The sequence below is a fragment of the Rhynchophorus ferrugineus genome, unplaced genomic scaffold (genome assembly GCF_030347505.1).
Source record: "Rhynchophorus ferrugineus isolate W39M unplaced genomic scaffold, kcgeb_rfMv2 rfM4, whole genome shotgun sequence".
NCBI lineage: Eukaryota > Metazoa > Arthropoda > Insecta > Coleoptera > Curculionidae > Rhynchophorus > Rhynchophorus ferrugineus.
In genome coordinates, this window is record NW_027472583.1 from 12,564,458 (window position 1) to 12,585,482 (window position 21,025).

Below are 21,025 nucleotides of genomic sequence, written 5' to 3' on the forward strand. Positions count from 1 at the left end.
AAATTATTATAACTATTTGGGTTCGGCATTGACTTTCAAGTAGGTACTTGGTAGTAGATAAATTGATATTGAAAATGAGTAAATAGGTTTAGGTAGGTATTAAGCTAAATTGTGTCTATATAGCAGAATATAAAATACGTGTGGTAGATAGGTTAAATAAGATTTCTTTTAATTTTCATTTCGTTATTACAACGATTATTATGTACAAATTTTATTTAAATTTTTTTTTGTGTTAAAATTCTAAGTTTGATTATTTTTAAATTTTTAGTGAGTTTCTTATTTATTTTTTGAAGTCGGTTCAATGTTCTTGTTAAAAATATTTTATGTGTAGATACATTTCCAAAGTATCCATTCATCCGGTTGTTCAATACGTTTTACTATTCGATATGAAAAACACTAATTTTATTGAATAATAGTTAAGCGTAAATACGCCATAAATGAAATAAAGTTTCTCTATTTCTTGGAATTAATCAGTCTATGCCAATTTCTCCAATCCACAAACTATTTTTTTCTTTTCTCCAGTTACTAACGCCTTTAATTCATTCTACCAGTTTATCTTTATGCTTTTATCTTAGTTCCTCTTTATTCTCTTCGTCCTTTATCTCTTTATTCTATTTAGTGTATAATAATTGTGCTAATGTAACTTGAAAACGTTTCTGAATCTCCGTTTTTTCCATCTTTAGATCATTTGTTCCTCTACTCTTTCTTGGCACTTATAATATTTATTACACTCCATTACCAATTTGTGTTTAATTTTTTATCTACAATTACTTTCAACGACCTGGGGTTTATCTGGAGTGGACCTACCGTTTGACGTTGGATCCGAACTGCGGTCCTCGGCATTAAGCCTACGAATTGGCGAGTAACCAACTTAGAGATCATCTCAGAAGACATCCAATCTGGTTATAGACATGAATGGGATCATACATCAACAGTAAAAGGACCATCCACTCTACCACTATTGTATTCAGTCAAATTTGCATTATGAGGTTAAAATTTAAAAATAAGTGAAGATGTACATAAAATTGGAATTGTATTTACATATATTTGGACATATCTAAGAGATTTCGATCTCTATCTATCGCAGAATCTCGATAACTATTTTTCAACTTCTTCAAATTTGTGAGTCTTACTCCAAACATTGATACAACAATTAAAAAGAAGCATTTAGATTTAATTTAATCGGATACTACAATTCGGAATATATATATATATATATATATATATATATATATATATATATATCTACTATGATATCTTAATAATTATTAAACACAATATTGTTGACAGCAACTTGTCGCAAAAAAATATATACTTTTTCGAGTATTATTTTTTATAATCATTCAGTCACTGATGACCTTTATCAATGAAATTACACGATAAGGTTGTGTAAACAGTAAGATGAGATACCAAGTCAAACTACTCTAACATAATTTCATATACTATAAATGATATTTCATCGTACTAAATAGTTTGTTTTCATTAGCGTACCCAAAATGGTAAGAGTTAAATAGTAGGGATGTAGTAGAATAGTAAAAATGTAGTTCTAAATAATACGTCTACTGTATTATCTTGCACTAGGGGTGTCGGCCACCGAGAAAAATATCAATATATTGAACATTTATAATAAAAAACCAAGATTTGCTTTGAAAAAGATAAGATGTTCTTTCCCCAGTCCACTATCAGGTGTTAAATCTATGTTTATATAAAAATATTTTTGCAATATTTCATGGTTTTGGAATAAGGAATTTATATTTCAAAATACTGCCAGATTAGTCCATGGTTTTGAAGTTCCAATGGCAAGTGACCTTGGATTTAATATTTTCTGGAAATTGAAAAGCAACAAATGCTTGTAAATTACCGCAACCAATTTGCAATTTAAATTCAATTTAAAGAAGGTTCTGTTCTCCTGAAGAACAGAGGGGGATAGTTTATTGGCCATACCAGTGCGTGATAACACTCGATGTTATGGGGCTCTGTTGAACTTGAGATGAGAAACTTTTCTGCATGCCTGACTTAGCTCCATTCGACTACTATTTATTTCAGTAAATGTAGGATACCAATCAGTTTATGATAAAAAATACAAAATTTAAATTCTTATAAATTTAGATTCTAGTAGATCTTAATTTCCACATCGTATAGATTCACTAAAAAATATATAAAAACTTTAAATAAGAAATCCTACTGATTAGTGTTGTATATATTGAAATATTGCTCTAAATATAAGTGTGGTTTTAAACCTATTTATATTCTCAAGAAACTAGATTGTTCATGTCAAATGTTTATCTACATGAAAGATAATATTTTGACATTTACCCATTTGCAAATAAATATTATTGTTATGCTCAAAGTTCCTTTGAAACATTGAATTTGATCAGATTTTTTCTTAGATAAATGTTTAAAATATAAATTAAACCATACAGTACATTTTAAAGGATGCGATAATGCATGTATATCTCTTGGAGATTATAAGGTGGTTGTATTGCAGACTAATAGATTTTACAACTGAAGACGGACACTTTTATGTCATAATCTGAGTGCTGGAAGGAGAAAGAACTTGGTTGGAGCAGTACGCCGTGAAAACTATGATTGTTCGAGAGTTTCTATTGAATTTTTGGTCAGAAATATGTTTATACTTCCATAATATTCTCGTGAACTTTTTCCTGTCTTCTGAAATTAGTTGACGATTTTTAGTCACCATTGATTTTAACTTCAATTAAATATGTTAATGGTTAGCCAGCAAATCCTCGATTTCATCTCAATCTCTTGTTAGTGCGCTGTACCACTATATCTGTATCACCAGCACGTTTTTTTTATATTGTCGATTCACCGAAACCCCCTGCAATATTTACAGCAACTCAGCAGACGAAATTTCATCTGATACGCAAAAATTAAGACAAATCTTTTGTTCCATGTTTTATACATTGTAAAAAGGTCATTTGTGTCGGTCGATATTCATGATTCGACGTCTATAACAAACAGCAAACCGAAAACAAAAAACAGGCCAACGTGACTATAAATCCGTAAAAACGAGCAAACAAACAAACGCCCATTAATTGACATTAGTAAATGCAAATGTAATATTTCATGTCAAATAATCGAAAAAATTATGTTTTCGGTTGCATCAGTTTATCAAACGAAACATGACGATGATGTAAGGTAGATTAGAGTTTGCATATTAACAACAATATTCTGCGTACAATGTATTTGCCCTTATCAAACATATCATAATATTAAGACGCAATTAAATCAAATTAATAGTGTTAAAATTATTCGATAACAAACCGAACAAGTTAGCGAATACCGTTTATAATTAACAAGTAGGCTTTGTTTATCTTTTGTTAAATAAGTTTTCATGCGTATGTTTGAAATATTCTTAAATAAAATACAAAGAAAACAGTTTCTGAAGTAGATAAATAATACTAATATATATAGACGCACTAACCCTGAGAATAACTTCGTTGATACATCTTTTGTTTATCGCTAAAATATTATTTACAAAATATAATAAAACATTTATTACATTATGACAATGCAAATGTCTAACGAGCTATAAACTTCGCACTATATTTTTCGCGGAATAATTAGATAGAGCATTCGTTGTAGCTGACGCTACTATACAATAATATACTGTTATATTTATGATTAGGTTGGGAAGAAAATAATTTTAATTTTTTCTAGTTGGTGGCTTTTCTAGTGGCATAAAATGCTTTTGAAAGGTATCATCATTTGTTTACTGAGTCAAAATGTTTTAAAAATGAAGAATCCAGAAGACTGAAAGAAGAAGGTGGTAATATTCTGCTTTGTTTCTTCTGAAAAGGGTAAATATATAACCCAAGGATCATCGAAGGTTAAGTGGATGCCAGTCTCACTGATCCTAACAGTGTAATTAACAGTGTAGAATTCATAATGAATTTCATAAAATTAACTAAAAAATTAACTTAAGTTACATATACAAAGATATCAACTGAACGTGTACATAATATCATTCACGAATATTTGGGTATAAGAAAGCTCTGTGCAAAGTGGGTGTCGCGCGAGCTCATTTTTGACCAAAAACAACGACGAGTTAATGATTCGCAGTGGTGTTTGAAGACTATCAACGTAATAAACCCGAGATTTTACGTCGACATGTGACAATGGATGAAACATGCCTCCATCATTTCACTCCGAAGTCCAATCGACAGTCATCCTAGTGCACACGATGAACCCGCTCCAAATCGTGGGAGAACGCAACAGTCGGCTGGCAAGGTTATGGCGTCTGTATTTTGGGATGCGCATGGAATAATTTTCATTGACAGCTTTAAAAAAAGAAGGACCATCAATAGCGACTATTACCGTTTGAAGGACGTAATCGCTGAAAAACAGCCGTAATTGAAGAAAAAAAAAGTACTGCTTCACCAAGACAATGCACCGTTTCACAAGTCAGTGAAAACGATGGTAAAAATCCAGGAATTGGGCTTCGAATCGCTTCCCCATCCACCATATTCTCCAGATCTGGCCACCAGCGACTATTTATTGTTCTCAGATCTCAAAAGAATGCTTGCTGGGAAGAAATTTCCGTCGAATGAAAAGGTGATCGCCGAAACTGAGGCATATTTTGAAGCTGAGGACAAATCGCACTACAAAAATGGTATCGAAAAGTTGGAGGTTCACTATAATCAGTGTATAACCCTTGAAGGGAATTATGTTGAATAAAAAAAACTAATTTTGCCAAAAAAATTTGTTTTACTATGGTATACCGGGGACTTTTCAATTAAACTGTTATAAACCTGACCAAAATTTAAATTCGGGTATCTACTATCTGAAATCCACTTTTTGAAAAAACGATTTCAATAGTATGCAGTTAGCTTCAATAGAGGCCTTTGAAAAATATTCAGTTTACTGATTATCCAGTATTCTTAGGATTAAAACAGGACATTACAACAAACATTAATTAGTATTTGGAATTTTTTAAAATAAATTCGCTTCACTTTTCTGAATGAAGACATTTGGCCCTTTTATAGTTAGTATTTAAAGTAGTTATGAAATACTCATAAAATACTGTCTTGGAGATCATTTAATATACCCCTTCCCATAAGGGAATATTAATTTCATAATGTTTAAGTTTTTATTAATTATCTTTACGGTTCTATGACACAGCTAAGCTGCGTAATCTCAGTCTTATAACTAGAATACTTGAAGGAATTCATTGAAAACAATTGCTAGAGCTCTAGATTACATGCAAGGTAACACTTGTTGCTATGGAAAACTTTTAGCTACCTTAATATCTGTAAGGGGGCAGATTGAATCGTCTGCAGGATTGCAATGAGGCATTTTATTATTATTGCATCGCAATTAAAAAAGAGGAATAGCAGTGCGAGTGAGGAAGATAATTTTATTGTTTTTGCGAAAAGTAACAGAGACATACTTCAAGGATGGAGTTGGAATTAGTTGGTTTCCTAAACGATAAAAACAAAAAGCTTTGGAACATCTTTGAACGATATCAAAATATAAAAACATGTATACAATATAATACAAGTTTGTGCTCATTAGTACCTGTAGATATATTGTATAAATTGTATAAATATAGTATAAATTCTTCTTTTATTGATTAACAGGCTGGGTATTGCTTGTATTCTATTTATATAAACTAACACCTGACTGTATTTTGTAATTTGTTTTTTGTATTTTAAATAAAAATAGTTAAATTACAGTATTTTATGTTTTATATTTGAAAGGCATGATTTAAACATATTTTATACATTACTGCTGGTAGATCTTCTTCAAATTATACTTTAAACCATAAAAATTCTACTGTTTGTTATGATGAAATATAAATACAGTTACAAAAGGCGAAGTAAGTGTTTTACCCCATTTTTTAGCTCTTAAATTATCATTTTCATATAAGTTTGGGTAGATAAGAATCCAAATGCGATATTGTAAGCTGTGTCGATTTGATTTTATAAAACTTCACGCTAATCTAACATATACATACGTAATGAGATAGGAAAGATATAAAAACTGAAAATATCTGTTACGACATTACAATTTCAACAACTCAACGGACCCCTTTACTCATATCTGACGTAAGGACCCCGTACAAGTATTATCTGATACCAAATGTTACGGGATTAAAAAACAAGATGATCGTTTTCGATACGAAGCTGCGCTTCGTCAAAAGAACTACTCACCATTTTTCCTCCTTGATCACGGCCTGGCGTTTTCTTGTGTTTCTCGGCGCTGATGGGAGAGCGTTTAAATTCGCAGTCACGAATCACATATTAACACTGATCGCTTACAATTACGATCCGCCGTGGACTATTTTTCAATTCCGTTTATCGATAAGCACGTACTCACCTGTCAGACGAATGATGATAACAAGGCGCGGACTCGAAATTAAATTGCGATATGAAGCGATTTTAAAATCGCCCGTTTGTCCATAGATGTCGCCTCATTAGTAAATTTGCGACTGATATCTATACGCCATATATCACCGAGAACTAGGTATGTCGAATAAACTTGACCGATACATCGAGATTTTCGTTACCCGATATTTTTCGATATATAAAAGAGATATTTCTTAAAGATTTTAAAAGTCTTTTGATTTTTAATTTTTAGTAGATATTTTAGAAGTTATGGCAGTTAAGAAAACTGTTTAGAAAACAAATGAACAAATGAAATTATAAAAATTCTTGGCATTAAGTTATACTTTTAAAACTGCTATATACAAATTGCTGGAGGAAAAGTAGGTTCGGTATTTCCATGTTTTTTGAAGCGCATTTATTCAAAATTTCTTCAAACACTAAATAATGAAATAATTCAAACCTTATATATTTTCTCATTGACTGCTGCTAATTTTCTCTGTTAAATAATAAAGAGTTTTATTATCTAAACAAGCATTTGTAAATATAAAATTAACCCAGAATTCCTCACCTCAACTCTCGTAAACAACAACGCGTGGCTGTGAAATCTGTCAAGCTAATTTAGAATAAATGCGCATGAGCAGTTCTGGTCAATCTGCATGCACGCCAGCAATCCAGAGAGTTGAAAGAGTCAGAAAGGTTTAGGTATTTTCTGTTCGGTTGGGTAGAAACATATATTAGTGAAAGTGAGTATCATTTCCCGCACTGATATCCCGAAAAGGGAGGTTTTTTAGAGACAAAAACACAACCAGTAAAATGTTAATGAAATATTACCCACTTTTTCTAGCCATACATATATTTAAGGAAATCCACATATCATTGTCAAAAGTGCAAAATTTTACGAAAAAATTGTGTAACTATGTAAAATTAACTTTTTGGTAGGCCTATTAAATATATATATTTACATTTATATCTTAAAACAATCATCATAAAATGTTTTTTTTCAATTATATAACATCATTTTCACAGTTCCTATTGGGTATTCTTTAAACAATGTGGAGCCTCCCGTTATTTATTTCCTAGCAAAGTTTTACCGATAGTATTGTTTACTTAATTTTTTCAATATCTTAACACATTTTTTTAACACTATTATATAGCAATATTAACTGAATGAGGACCGGACAGTAGTCGGAAAGATTAAATACAAATAGTACCAATACATCTTTAATTTAATATTAAAAGCTTATGTATATAACTGCTCATTAAGACAAAGCACCATAAATCATATATTGTATGTTTATTGAATATAGTCAGGAATAAATAATCGGAAATAATAAAAAGCCAAAAAATTCACGACTATATAAACGAGGAAAAGGGGAAATGGTGGTTAGCAAACGTTAAGTGACGTCAATATTTCGTCCTCCGATCGGAGTTAGACTTAACGTGGCGACTTTAGAATTTTACGCTTTCATTTATACTAACATATTAGTAGTCACAAAATTTCTCTATTCAGGATTGTCATCATTATGCTGTCACATTTCCAATTAATCACAAAATAAATCGTTTACTTATTAATATTATCAATGTCAACACACGAAAACATGTAAAACATTCAAAAATATATATTACTTTGTACAGACAATCGTTTTATAATTTAGTTTATAGAATATAACTAGATAACACAAAATACATGGATCATTATCATTTAAAGATAATATAGTACAAATAAATATTTATAAGTCGGTGACTAATACGAATCCTATATCACTACTGATATGATATACAGAGTACTTCAGTTATATTTCAAATATTGTAGTAAATAATTATGTTTAATTTTTTTTTGTTCTGGCTTAAAACCAGGCGGTGGACTGCATGACGCATACCTGGTAACGGAGACTTGCCCTGGAGTGACGAGTTGGACTGCTGCTTCATTAAATTTGGATATATGGCACCCGCTGATCGGACAGCCGTAATTGGGCAGGAGGACCCGGCGATTCTATTGATTCGCGAACCTGAGTCAAGACACAACTGGATACTGTTGTATGGGGGCAAAAGGTATGACTGTAGCGACGGATGAGGTCGTTTCAGCCTGGAAAAGGGAGGGAGTTTAGCGGTGACGCGGTGCTAAGCTCCCAGCATGTCGACCAGATCGCCAACAAGCGCGTTTTCAGAAGAACTTGAGCTGAGTTGTTGTTTGTGGAATGATTGAGATATGAAATGAAGTGCTTAATTTCTGGAGTGTCCGTTTCCCTATGAAGTTGATTATTTCTGACAAACCTTGGAGCTTTTAGTATTCTCTTGAGGAGAGTTTATTTCGGCAAAATTAAAGCCGCTTAACCTGGTTGGGTGTAACAAACTTGAAGTAGACATTAGATCCGTAGAAGAGTACGGAGCGAATTAACATCTTGTAAAATAAGCATTTGATGGAGATGGGAAGTCTGCTAGAAGGGCAGATCAGAGAAGATAGCAGGTTTGCTATCCCCGAACCTTTCTGGATTTGGGAATGCTAACCGAACCGTCTGTCGAAGTGAATACGTAGGTACGTGACGTTATCCAGCCATGGAATTATTGCGGTGTCGATTAAGTTGCGAGACGCGCAGTGCGTAACACTTCTTACGGAAAATGATGGCCTGGGTTTTCAGGGGGTTGATTTGCAACCTCCAGAATTTGAACCACTTGACCGCATGATCGAGCTGCTTCTGTAAACGTTCATGAATTGTAATTTCGAACCTGCAGATTGCAATCAAACTGTCGTGCCAGACATTGTCGAAGGATTATGTTTAAAGCAGAAAGATGATACAGGAGCTATGAAGCTCACGACTTGCTTCTTTTATTTAATTATTGATTAAAATTTCTCTATCTAAATAGTTTTCAATATTTAAAGCATTGTTTTTAAATTGCATATGTTTACTATTACTACTAAAATATATTTTTTAATCTCCATTTTTTTCAAGTTTTTGATAATCAATTTCTATATCTCAACAATAAAAACTGCAGTATTTGAAACGTATTCTGAAGACACAGTCATTTTTGCAGAAGATTCAAAATTAAACAAATGTACTGGTTAGTAGAAAGATTGTTTCAACTTAACCTAATATTTAGAAACTTGATTTATAAGTCAATATAAAAGCATTTTGGACAGTGAATGCGAATATTTTATTGCATTAAATCATCAAACCGAGTAGTAATTCAACGCTTTCAAAACAAAGTTCTTCGATGAATTACCAATACTCATGCCTACGTAACCAAAGAAGAACAGAACAGTAAGTAAGTCAAAGAATAAGGGGTTATTTGATTGCATTAAATCATCAAACCTAGTGGTAATTCATCGCTTTCAAAACAAAGTTCTTCGATGAATTACCAATACTTATCCCTACGAAACTAAAGAACAACAGAACAGTAAGTAAGTTAAAGAATGAGGAGTTAAGTAAAATATAAAAGAAGGCTAATAAATAACACACATCTAGGAGCAATAAAACTACTACTACTGAATAATGCAGGGGAAACCTTGCGAGATTGAAACGGACTAAACTACCATATGAATTTTTATAAAACTTCAAATAAAGATAAAATAAAGCCAATCCGAAATCATTTAAAAAATTTAATATCTCTGTTGATATTTTCAAAAGCCACTTAGATGCCAATTTCACAAGTATTTTGTCTCTTAACTATAACAATGAACTTTTAAACGCAAATGTTCTATTCATAATTTAAAGATACATATGTTTTAAATTTGAATTTAAAATATTTTGTCCAAATCTTTATTCTTAGCGAATCTCTTATTACTCCAAAATCTGCCTTTTTCCATCAACTTTTGTTGTCTTAACACTATTTTTCTTATTATCTTGCCATGAGTGACTATTGAATATATTTATCCCTTCCTGGAATATCCCTGTCCCATTTAAATACCCAAATTAACATAATAAGTTTTTCTTGATTTTATTATAGGCTTTTAAAAATTGTATCCTTTTAGAAGCAATGATTGGAAGTTCCATTAGACCTCTTCGATACGTTTCAGACTAATAGTTTCCTCTACAATAATTTTATTAAATTATGTTTATTATTGAAAAAACTAGTCACTTTTTGTATATACTTCATACATTTGATATCTGATAGAGTTAACATCAAGCTGATCTTGATTCGTATGAGCACGGTGTCTTTTCTGTGAATCCAAGATTATATTTTTAATTTTTTGAGATATTGCAGTGACTGTGTCCCATACTAATATTTAGTGCAGCTGCAACACCCTAAAAATATTTTCAATAAAAGCCGTAGCAAATTCTTTTTAAGGAATATTATGTCACTGGCAAGGGGGGTCTCCATTATCTCGTTCCTGTTTTTTACTACTGCCATTTTAAAATTTATAAAAATTTGAAATTTATTAAAACAAGCAAATCTTTAAAATAACGTTTGTCGGTTTATAAACTGCTGTTTTTATAATAACCGGACGATTTTTGCAGGATGGTTCGGTTACACACTTAACAAGAAAGAAAATATTGTCTGATTCTAAACCCAATTTACAAATTGCGACAGGCAATACATTAAACATCTTGATTATGTGAGTTCACTGTTAGTTTTATAGACTAAATATACGTGTACTATTCTTGTTTTCAATTAGTTCACATTAACGAACGTCTGCAGTATATTCAAGAACATACGGTATTTATATATACTACGTACGTACTCGATTATAATGAAAAAAAAATTATCTGAAATATTATATCTCATCCAAAGCTGATAAAAGTGTATCAAATAGATAACTCGTAACAGGTGAACAAAGTGGTACACTAAGCGTGACCAATCACACAGGATGTTCACGATATCCGACATGTAAAACATCAGTTGTGCAGTGGTCTGTGATATATCGTCATCGCATTTATTCATAAGAAAAAAATTTGAAAAAAAAACGTCTATTTGTTTTTAAATTTGTGGTTTATAGTGCTGTGTAAACATGAATGATAAGGAGCCTACGCTACCAGTACCAAATCTACCAGTGTCGTTTGTTGTGAAATATTTAGGTAAATATTTAGATGGCGTTATATTGTAGTTTACTAGTAAATAGTTTAAAATCGTTTAAAAAATCACCTAGTTAGTGAATCTGTCACCTAGTAGGTATAACTGATGATGTATTTTTTAGGTTATTATTGACGAAACGTTATTTTTATAACATATTAACTGTAAGTGTTCGTTATCTAGAAATAGTAAAAGTTCTGAAAAGATTCTCGCCGAAAGAATTTGTATCCAAATTTATCGATAACACAAAATAGACGTTCAATCTTATCAATGTATATGTATCTAATTTCTTCCGAAAATATTATTCAGACATTTCAACACGTTTTGTTTCCTCAGAATGATTTTACCTCTGAGTAATCAGATTAGGTTTTACTTATTCATATAACTTCTAGACAAATCAAGACTCACCAATCTACAAAAAATATATATAAAATGAACTCTGCTAGTATGATACAATCATTTCAATACACAATGAACTCAGGCACGTACACTTAAGTAGTTTCTTTGCTATGCAATATTATATATATATATATATATATATATATATATATATATATATATATATATATATATATATATATGTTATTGCTTAAGCATATATATATTATTGCAGACTATGTTACGGAAAGCCCTTCATTTTTACCTGACAAGCAAAGGATCAACGGTGTTGAAAGATTTCGAATGAATGACCTTTTCAGTCAATTCATGCGATATCTACTTTTTCTTCTTTTGCATATTCCATGATGCACTTGAATGTGTAGTTGATTCATCAATAGCAAAGCTGTCTACAATCAGTCCCTGCAACCAATAACATCGAAATCACCAATAACATCAATATGTAAATCATTGGTATCACAACCGGCAATTGGGATATAATAGAACAGCATCACCATTCGTTTCTAAAAGGGTTTGATAGACTTGGGCAACAGATTCCTTTAATTCAAACAGCAATAGCTATTAAAAGAGTAATTTGTTGTAAAAATATTAATAACTTTATTACTTTTTCAGTGCCACCAACAGATATCGCTAATCAAAATAAATAAAAGCATCTTATATAACAGATTCAGTGAATATATATAAAAAATTCAGTTCAGATCAGTCCCTTCTATCTATGTAACACTACAGTCACTGTCGAATTAAGGATACTTGCAGCCCTAAGCAATTTAGGCCTATGGGCCCTTTACCCATAATAAAATAATATCACCATTCCTGTCCTAGCAAATATATTTTCTGCTGTTTCTGGTGTCGCCCAAAACATGATGCACTAAGCAATTGCTTAATTAGATTATTGGCTAATCCGGCACTGGACATTAGTACATTCTTGAAGACGCAATGGTGCCTGGTGTAGTTGCGGTGGATTATTCTCACTTCTAATCCGATAATTTTAATTATTTACGTCACCACTAATTACATAGTTCATTTGTTTTGAAAGGAAAAGAGTTTTGATAGGGATTTAGTCAATAGTGCTACAAAAATCTAAAACTAGTAATAAACAGCATTCTAAACTGTTGCGGTGTTGTTAAACTGTTGTTACTGGAGTACATTTTTTTATTATAATATTACATTACTAGCGACCCGCCCCGGCTTCGCACGGGTGCAATGCTGATACTAAATTAAATACACTACAGAAAAAATATGAACGTTGTATATAAAAACATAGCGGCCCGCTCCGACTTTGCACGGGCATAAAATATATATGCCTATGTCACTCATTGAAAACTTGATTAAAATCGATCCAGTATTTTTGGTTCATTCATTATTGCCCTTGGCCTGCACGCATTAAATTTGGAGTAAAACAATTCCTCTTCCCCTATACTAATTATGAAGATTTCCTGCTATCTTTGGAATATCTAAATTCATACAATTTTGATTACATTACACATTTTTAAACGCAAATTTTAAATTTGTAATATCTCCGAAAATATTTGTTTAATTTACATGCTGTAAGGAACCATATTGATCTATATTAATTGCACACTGTATTTAAGGTACTTAATTCGATAAGGATTAATGCCGTATTGCTTAAAATAGCTTCGTAAATAAGCCATTTTCTCACGTAAAAAGTAAACAATAAAAATGGTTAATGTGGGTTATCCCTAAAAGATAAACATATACCATCGCGGACTTTTTTGTAGACCTTTTTATGGTGTACAATACTGTAGTACATTAATTTGATCTAACTCGTAGGGTTAGGCAGCGTTTTTGCTAATTGCTAAATAAGCCTAAAAAAATAGGTTAATTTACGACATCACGTTAGAAACCTCTAAAATTAGCAATGTTGCCTTAGTATATTATGCATGTATTATACATATAAACCTTCCTCTTGAATCACTCTATCTACTGAAAAAAACCGCATCAAAATCTGTTGCGTAGTTTTAAAGATTTAAGCGCACATAGGGATATAGGGACAGAAAAGGCGACTTTGTTTTATATTATGTAGTGATTTAGTAAGAAAGCATTGTTAATTATTATACTCCAAATGGAAGGTTTCCGTGACCATCTGATAATTTTTTTTGTATTTCAAGTGTTTCGTGTACTTGTCATTTTAATATAATTTCCGAGGTTCTTCATTATATTGCATATATTTTCTTTTAATTCTTCAATAGACTCTGCGTTCTGATGTAAATTTAATTTATAAGATAACCCTACAGAAAAGAATATAAATTCTTCAGAGGTGTTCCTTTTTCATGGAACCAAGTTTTTTGAATATTCGCTGAAGCTTAACAATTCCTATAATGGTGGTGCGAAAACATTCTATAGCATCTCAGAATTTCATATAGCATTTCAACTGTTAGGAGTTTCTTGGTCCACTATAAATTTTTAAATACAACTTTTGAATACATTTGATGAACTTACACATTGAATTTAACGAACATCTAAATCATATCTCGTAACATAAATTTTTAATTTTAATATACTGCATTATACCTTGTAATATCGCTAGTTATTTTTATATCTATTCCAGCTAAACCCGACCACACTGTCGATTGCGAGCAATTTAAATTTCAAATATAACAATATCACAAACGGTAATCAGACACAGTTTCGGTTCAACAATAAGTAACGCTTTAACTGTTTCCATTTATCAAGGCTGACTCGACTACGTGATACACAATACCATATAAGGAACACAAGTTTTTTTAATTTTAGAAAATGAAAACAGATCAAAAAATCCTCTGGATTATCAAAATTTGATAAAATCACATTAGGATTAGGAGATTTTGGTAAAATTAATACCTAATACAGTTTTTAAAACAAGTTCACTGACGAATATATTTTTAAAAAATCTAATATACATTTCAGTCAAGAAAATATGACGAAAATGATAACACTGAGCATATATACTTTCCAAAAATTATTAGAAATATATTTGAAATGGTACAAATTTATTAAAATGATTTACTCAAAATTTAATTCAATTAAACAAATAACATATCATTCAATAAATAACCGGTATAATAAAGAAAACCAATTGTTTTTATAAATTCTTTATTCGCTAAATTGTATTTGTCCAATTCTTCTTCCTTTTGGGCAGGTTCCACTAGCTGTACAGCCAACTGACTATCTTTTTAGTTCAGTTGCATAGTAGCTCCAAACATTGAATAAATCGTCAAGATTTATTCCAGTGTGAGTAATAGTGGAATACGGGGCAATGGAAACATGGAGATAATGAATGGTACTTTAATTTAGTCTCCAAATAATTTAGGTCGTGTTTTGTTTTGAGGCACTGCAGAGAAACTTAGAGAGAAACAGAGATCATTACTTGGTGACTTTTAGTGAAAAAAGGTTAATTTGTATAATTAATCAATTGTATAAATAGAGCATTGCAATACCAGATTATATCGATGTGAATGTGAACGTTAATCGCATGAAATGTTTACTAGCTAAGATGCTCATAATAATAATGAATATGTCAGAAAACAACCCATGTCTTTCTTCTAACCTACATTTTGTACTACCACTACAGATAATTCTACTTTCACTCTAACTACACCTTCAGAACCATCAACCTTTTCGAAAATTTCGAAAAGGAGCACAAAAAAGTTTTGTAAATAATTACTACCCATCCTAATAAAACTTCTCTAGAAAAATAGAAGAAGAAACGAAAGAACGCAAATAATAAAAACTAGAAAATTTCTAATTAAAGATGATACCAACTCTTCAGACGAATCAGTCAATTATAATATCTGAAATAAAGATAGCGACGAATTTTCAATGCACATACACATGCTCAGGAATGAATTCTGTTAAAGTTCATGTTTGTGATTGTTGTATTAAGTAATAATTGTCTTAAATAAATAAAACTAGTTGTAATTTAGCATGCTCCTGAAGATTCTATAATTACGTATCATATGAAAATAATTTTATGTCACTTTCGGAATCGTTTTTCAAATCAATAACTAATCCCAGCATTTGTCAATTTCTTCTTCAATGTGTCATATCGAATTCATCCAAACCGAATACTTCTTTCTATATATCCAGACAGTTATTAGTTGCATATCCTTCTCGACCTGCATTTATGTTGTAATAGCTCTTTGCCACACCTCAATGTTCAAGAGAGGAAGACGTAATACTTTGTGGCCATATTGTTCAGCCGTCTGATCTACAACGGATATTTTTTCAGGTATATTTTTACAACAATAAACTACATGAAACGCAATTAAACAATTCGTTTATAATTAGGGAACAATGTACTGTTCACTCTTTAGCCTGGTTTTAGCAGTTGCTGCGATATTCTCAGTGTACTATTGTGTGCTGATTTGTCCATAACAATAATTCATGGTTCGTCCAAGTTCTTTAACACGTTATGTTCAAATCACAGCAAAAAAATGTTATGTTATAAAAAATGTTTATTTCTTTATGGAAGTAACTTTCAAAACCATTCATATTTCCCGTACGAAGAACAATATATCTGCAATGAATTATTAGTAAATGTACGGACTAATAACAAATGACTAATAAAACGCTCTCTGGAAAATCTCATCTAAATACACAAATTAAAATAATAAGTATTCCTTGATTTTATTATATGCTTTTAAAAATTGTATACTTTTAAAACAATGCGTAAAAGTTCTGTTAGACGTCTTCGTGGAATATCTTTACACCATTTAAAGCCCACATCATCCAACAGTGTATAAAAGGATGTTCCACAGCTCTCAAAGACCTGCATATCTCTTAAATTTTCTATGGATACTTTACAGACCAACAAAAATAATGTCTTATTTTAAAACTATTTTACAAATTGCAATTGACAATAAATTAAACGTTTTGATAACGTGAGTTCACTGTTGTATATTGTACTTGAATGTATCTTAATCAGCAATAGCTTTTGGACCATTTTCGTACATGATATAACAGTTTTCCCTTTAGTATTGTTGAATATTTGTAGAAAATAAAAGGAAAATATTTTGATTAATATATATTGCAGTAGTTTTCTTAATAAATGCCTTTTAAAATTGAAGGCACCTAATTACATTAACTTATTACAAAAACATTACAGCTGTATCACATTTTTTTTATAACAATTTATTTTATATGATTATTGTAATTTAGATTATTTAGAGTTTTCGTTTTAGAAAAATAAATTATAATTTGCATTTTAATTTTTAAAAATAATTTTATAACGACCTACTTTGTACAATATCATATGCAAAGACATATACGCTTATTTTACAAAATTCTACAAAGAAATAGATAACATATCCTTATAGATTATCAAAAATTGATAAAATCGGATTAGGAGATTCCAATAACATTATTACACAATATGTAATTAGAAACCGCTTGAATGACGGATATATTTCCATAAAAAATAATATAAATTTCAATAAATGTCGCGAATGACAAAATTATGGTGTTTACGTACGTTAATATAAACAAAATATGAAGTGGCAGCCAGATTCTTAACCCAAAAAATTATTCAAAATACATTCGATGGTGAAATACTGTTTAAAAATAACCGCCAAAATAATGATTTCGAACATGGCGGTAAAAAAAATAAACTTATTTATTCAATTTTCGCTATACCAGGTCATATGATTGCTAGTATGGTTAAAATGAAAAGAAAAGAAGCCAAGTCTCATTTTGTTCCAAAAGATAATATATATACATGATATGCTATGATTTGCTAAGGATGCTGAGATTTGTAACTGGTAATCGCAAATTGTTTTAATATACCAAACTTGGTTTTTGTCTCATTGGCTGCTGCAGTTCTTTAACGTTGAAGTCATATCATTGAAGAATATATATTTACATTATAAATTTCGTATAAACGTTGAGTATTACATATTGTCCACCAAGCTCTTATTTTTAAGTTTACAAAACATTTTGAGTAAATACACTTTGAAGCATTTTATTCCTTCAGAAATCTGATAGCATACACTTAATTCAAAAAATGCTAATAATCCGTAATCCGAGTTGGAGTTGATGATAATCGATTTTTTAATTAGAGATGATTAAAATTAAACCATACGGACCTGTGCCATGGTCAGAAACCTAGGGGCTGTTAAATTTCACTTGTAATGACATTTAACAGAAATAAAGGTAATAATTTCGTTTAACCTCAGTAAAGCTTATTTCATTCAATTCCAACCATCCTCTCTTATTGAATAATCTCATACGTTTTGCATTACTTGGACTAAATAAGTTCGCAGCCATATTAATACACTAGGTCGCTACAGCAACTTTGTAAGACGATTTATGGGATTGAAGCAACTTATTTCTGTAAAATCTTGAATTTTTTTAGCAACACTCTTCTTATACGAGGTAGAAGAAAAATATTACAGTGTTTTCTAACGAATTTTTTAACATGCGGCAAAAATGTGGCTCATTTTAATTGCTTATAACTTTGTTCAAATGAGTTTGGTTTAGTTGGTCTTTATATCTATTTTTTCGTTATGATTGAAAAATTAATCAGCTAAATGGTGACCGCGATTCGCTATGCAACTTTCGGCTTATTTTGCTGATGCTGAATTTCTTCAATATCGTGACGAATATTGTCCTTAATATATAGAATCGTTTGGGACTTGTTCACGTAAACTTTTGATTTTCTAAAACCCCATAAGGGAAAGTCTGGTGCTAATAAATCCGGAGATCTGGCTGGCCATGTTAAATCGCCACTTCGGGAAATTAGTCTTCGTGGAAAAACGTCTTTCAAGAATTGAATTGTTGAATGAGCTGTGTGTGCTGTGGCCCCATCTTACTTAAACCACATGTCCTTGCTTTTCCATTACAGGCACAAAAAAATTTTCTTTAAAAATTCGCTTTAAACTGCGTGCAGAAATGTTTAACTGGAGACTCTGCAATACTATCGCGCACCAGAACCACATTTTCAGCATTACGAGACGTCCGTTGTCTTCCAGAACGAGGCCTGCCTGCTGTCGTACCGTACTGTCGAAAATTCGCATGTAAACGACAAATTGTGGTTTGTGAGACACTGGACGATTAGGATATTCTTGAGGCAATTTCCGCTGAGTGGCAATAATGGAACGATTATATTCAATAAATATTGTCACCATTTCTGCTTGTTATTGTGGCATATATTTATCCATAATACAATTCGGACGTCTACAAAATACAATGATTAAAGCGAAACTGAGTAAACGTCACATAACCAAGATGGCACGCAATCAAAATGGTAGCAGGGCTTTTGCCCCACTTGTTATCAAACTTATTGGAAAATGGGTATGTTCTTGTGTGATACCTTTTCAAAGTTATCCTACTTGTGGAAAATAGAAGACCGGCTTCATATTAAATAATCTATTTCCTTTGCCAAATATTTCAGAACAGCCTTAAACAAATCACAATCAGTGTATTGAATTAATTCGTTATGAATTCCAAGTTCTTCCTTACTTCCTGTATACCAAATATTTATGTGATATATTTGACAATACTTGGCAACTCAAGGTTCACCTTCAGGACTCCTTATACGAAACGCTGGCCACCTGGTTCCGATTGCTCTTATAGAAGACGAAAAATTTCTTTCAAGATTGTTACAAATAAAATGTTAAGACATTTTTTATTGTGACCTCTATTGTGAAAAATCGGTACAATGTATTTTACTCAAGATATTGTCCTTTGATAGCCGTTACTTTTTCGCATCTTTCGCAGAATTTACGGATTCTATCTCGAGTGAACAATGTATCTTTTGAGGCTCTCCACGAATCCTATTTTGTAATATCTTCACTAGAAGTAAAGCGATGCTCAGGCAACTAGAAATCAGAAGAAGCAAGGCCTGGAGAATACGGCGGGTGTGATAACACTTCCTATTTTAATATTTCCAAGGATGTTTTTTTACCAGTTTTGGAACATATAACCGAACGTAGTCATACTGAAGAATAAATTGTTAATCGAATAATACCTTAAAATCATCGTCTTCATTTTTTTTGGCTTTCCAGAACGCTTTTTGCCTTCGGCATTAAAATCACCACATTTAAAACGTCGAAACTAGTATTGAACATACATAGTGAAATCGATAGAGCATTGTTATTAAAAGCTACACATAGCATTCGATAAACTTCAACGCCTTTTTAAAAAACTTTAACCTTTTACATATCTTCTTAACATTAGATATATATTTTTAGGGCATCACGCAGCTAATGGACTATGGGGAATAAAACATACGAGGAAACCAGTTGATATTCTTGTAGCAGAAGCCAAAGCATTGCCCGCAGGCGTAATCCTGCCATCAGTGGAAATAGTAATATCTCAAGATGGATTTTCTTTTACGGAACTACATGGTAAAAAAGACCGAGGAGATACTCACACATTCACCGTTGAAGTTATATCGTACGGCGTTCAAGATTTGGTGTACACCAGGGTGTTCAGTATGATCATCGTTGCTGACGAAAGCTTAAAAAGTGGTAAGAAACATTCCGTTCTACATAAAATTTAACAAAAATGTTATTATAAATTATTATATAAATTAAAGTCTCCTTTTACTCACGAGAGTTTATCTCGACTGGACCTACTGTTTAACGTGGGTTCCGAAACACGGTCCTCGGCATTAAGCCTATCAACTGACGAGTGACCAACTTAGAAATCATCCCAGAAGACATCTGGTCTTACCCAACCTGGTTAGTGGCGTTACTGAGATAAATTTTCTTGTCGGATTTTATACCCTTGCCTCGGATAATCACAAATAGATTCAGATTTCTCTGAGTAGCGCTTCAGTGTTTATGAATCTACCAAAAAATGGATCGAGTAATCTATAGTCTGAAAATATATACAATAAAGATTTAAATTTAAAAAATACTTTAAAAATTAATCTATAGGCCTAATATATGTATTGTGTGTGTTAATTTAGGAAAATGTTTCGAATAACATATATTTTTTATTTTTATAGCTACACCATTCGTATGTCACAGTTTCGTATGCGACTCCAGAGATCAAGCGAGACAGATCACTTACGCGCTGGCGGCGACCTTCCAGAATTACGGCCGTAAAGTCCAAAAACATATCTCCGATTCGGGAAAGCCGATGAAGAGGCTAGCCATCGATCTGCGGACTCCCGAGGAACTCGCCGAAGACAACGACGGTGAAACGGAGGTGTAGAATTAATATTGAGATGACGTGTTTGCACTTGTATTATTTATAATACGTTCACAATAAGTTAATAATGTTTATTATACTGATTAATGTAGTTTTGTATTTAAAATTTTTATAACATC

General features: G+C 31.6%; 2 protein-coding genes across 3 annotated transcripts in view; one reads left to right on the plus strand and one right to left on the minus strand.

Annotated features, from left to right (window-relative positions):
- LOC143195419 (PRL-1 phosphatase) overlaps positions 1 to 6,439 on the minus strand; it is a 56,155-nt gene extending 49,716 nt beyond the window's left edge. Inside the window, exon 1 of one of the 2 annotated variants that reach the window (XM_076402505.1) lies at positions 6,174 to 6,316. In XM_076402505.1, the coding sequence (XP_076258620.1) occupies positions 6,174 to 6,176 (3 nt within the window). In that variant the 5' untranslated portion in view covers positions 6,177 to 6,316. Of the gene's footprint in view, positions 1 to 6,173 lie in introns of both variants that reach the window. The other variant, XM_076402510.1, reaches the window with a different exon arrangement.
- A 4,685-nt stretch (positions 6,440 to 11,124) lies between these two features.
- Positions 11,125 to 21,025, plus strand: LOC143195422 (uncharacterized). Its single transcript, XM_076402511.1, has 3 exons — positions 11,125 to 11,362; positions 19,940 to 20,218; positions 20,701 to 21,025. Exons 1-3 carry the CDS (start codon positions 11,296 to 11,298, stop codon positions 20,907 to 20,909), a joined length of 555 nt encoding a protein of 184 aa, XP_076258626.1. The 5' UTR covers positions 11,125 to 11,295; the 3' UTR covers positions 20,910 to 21,025.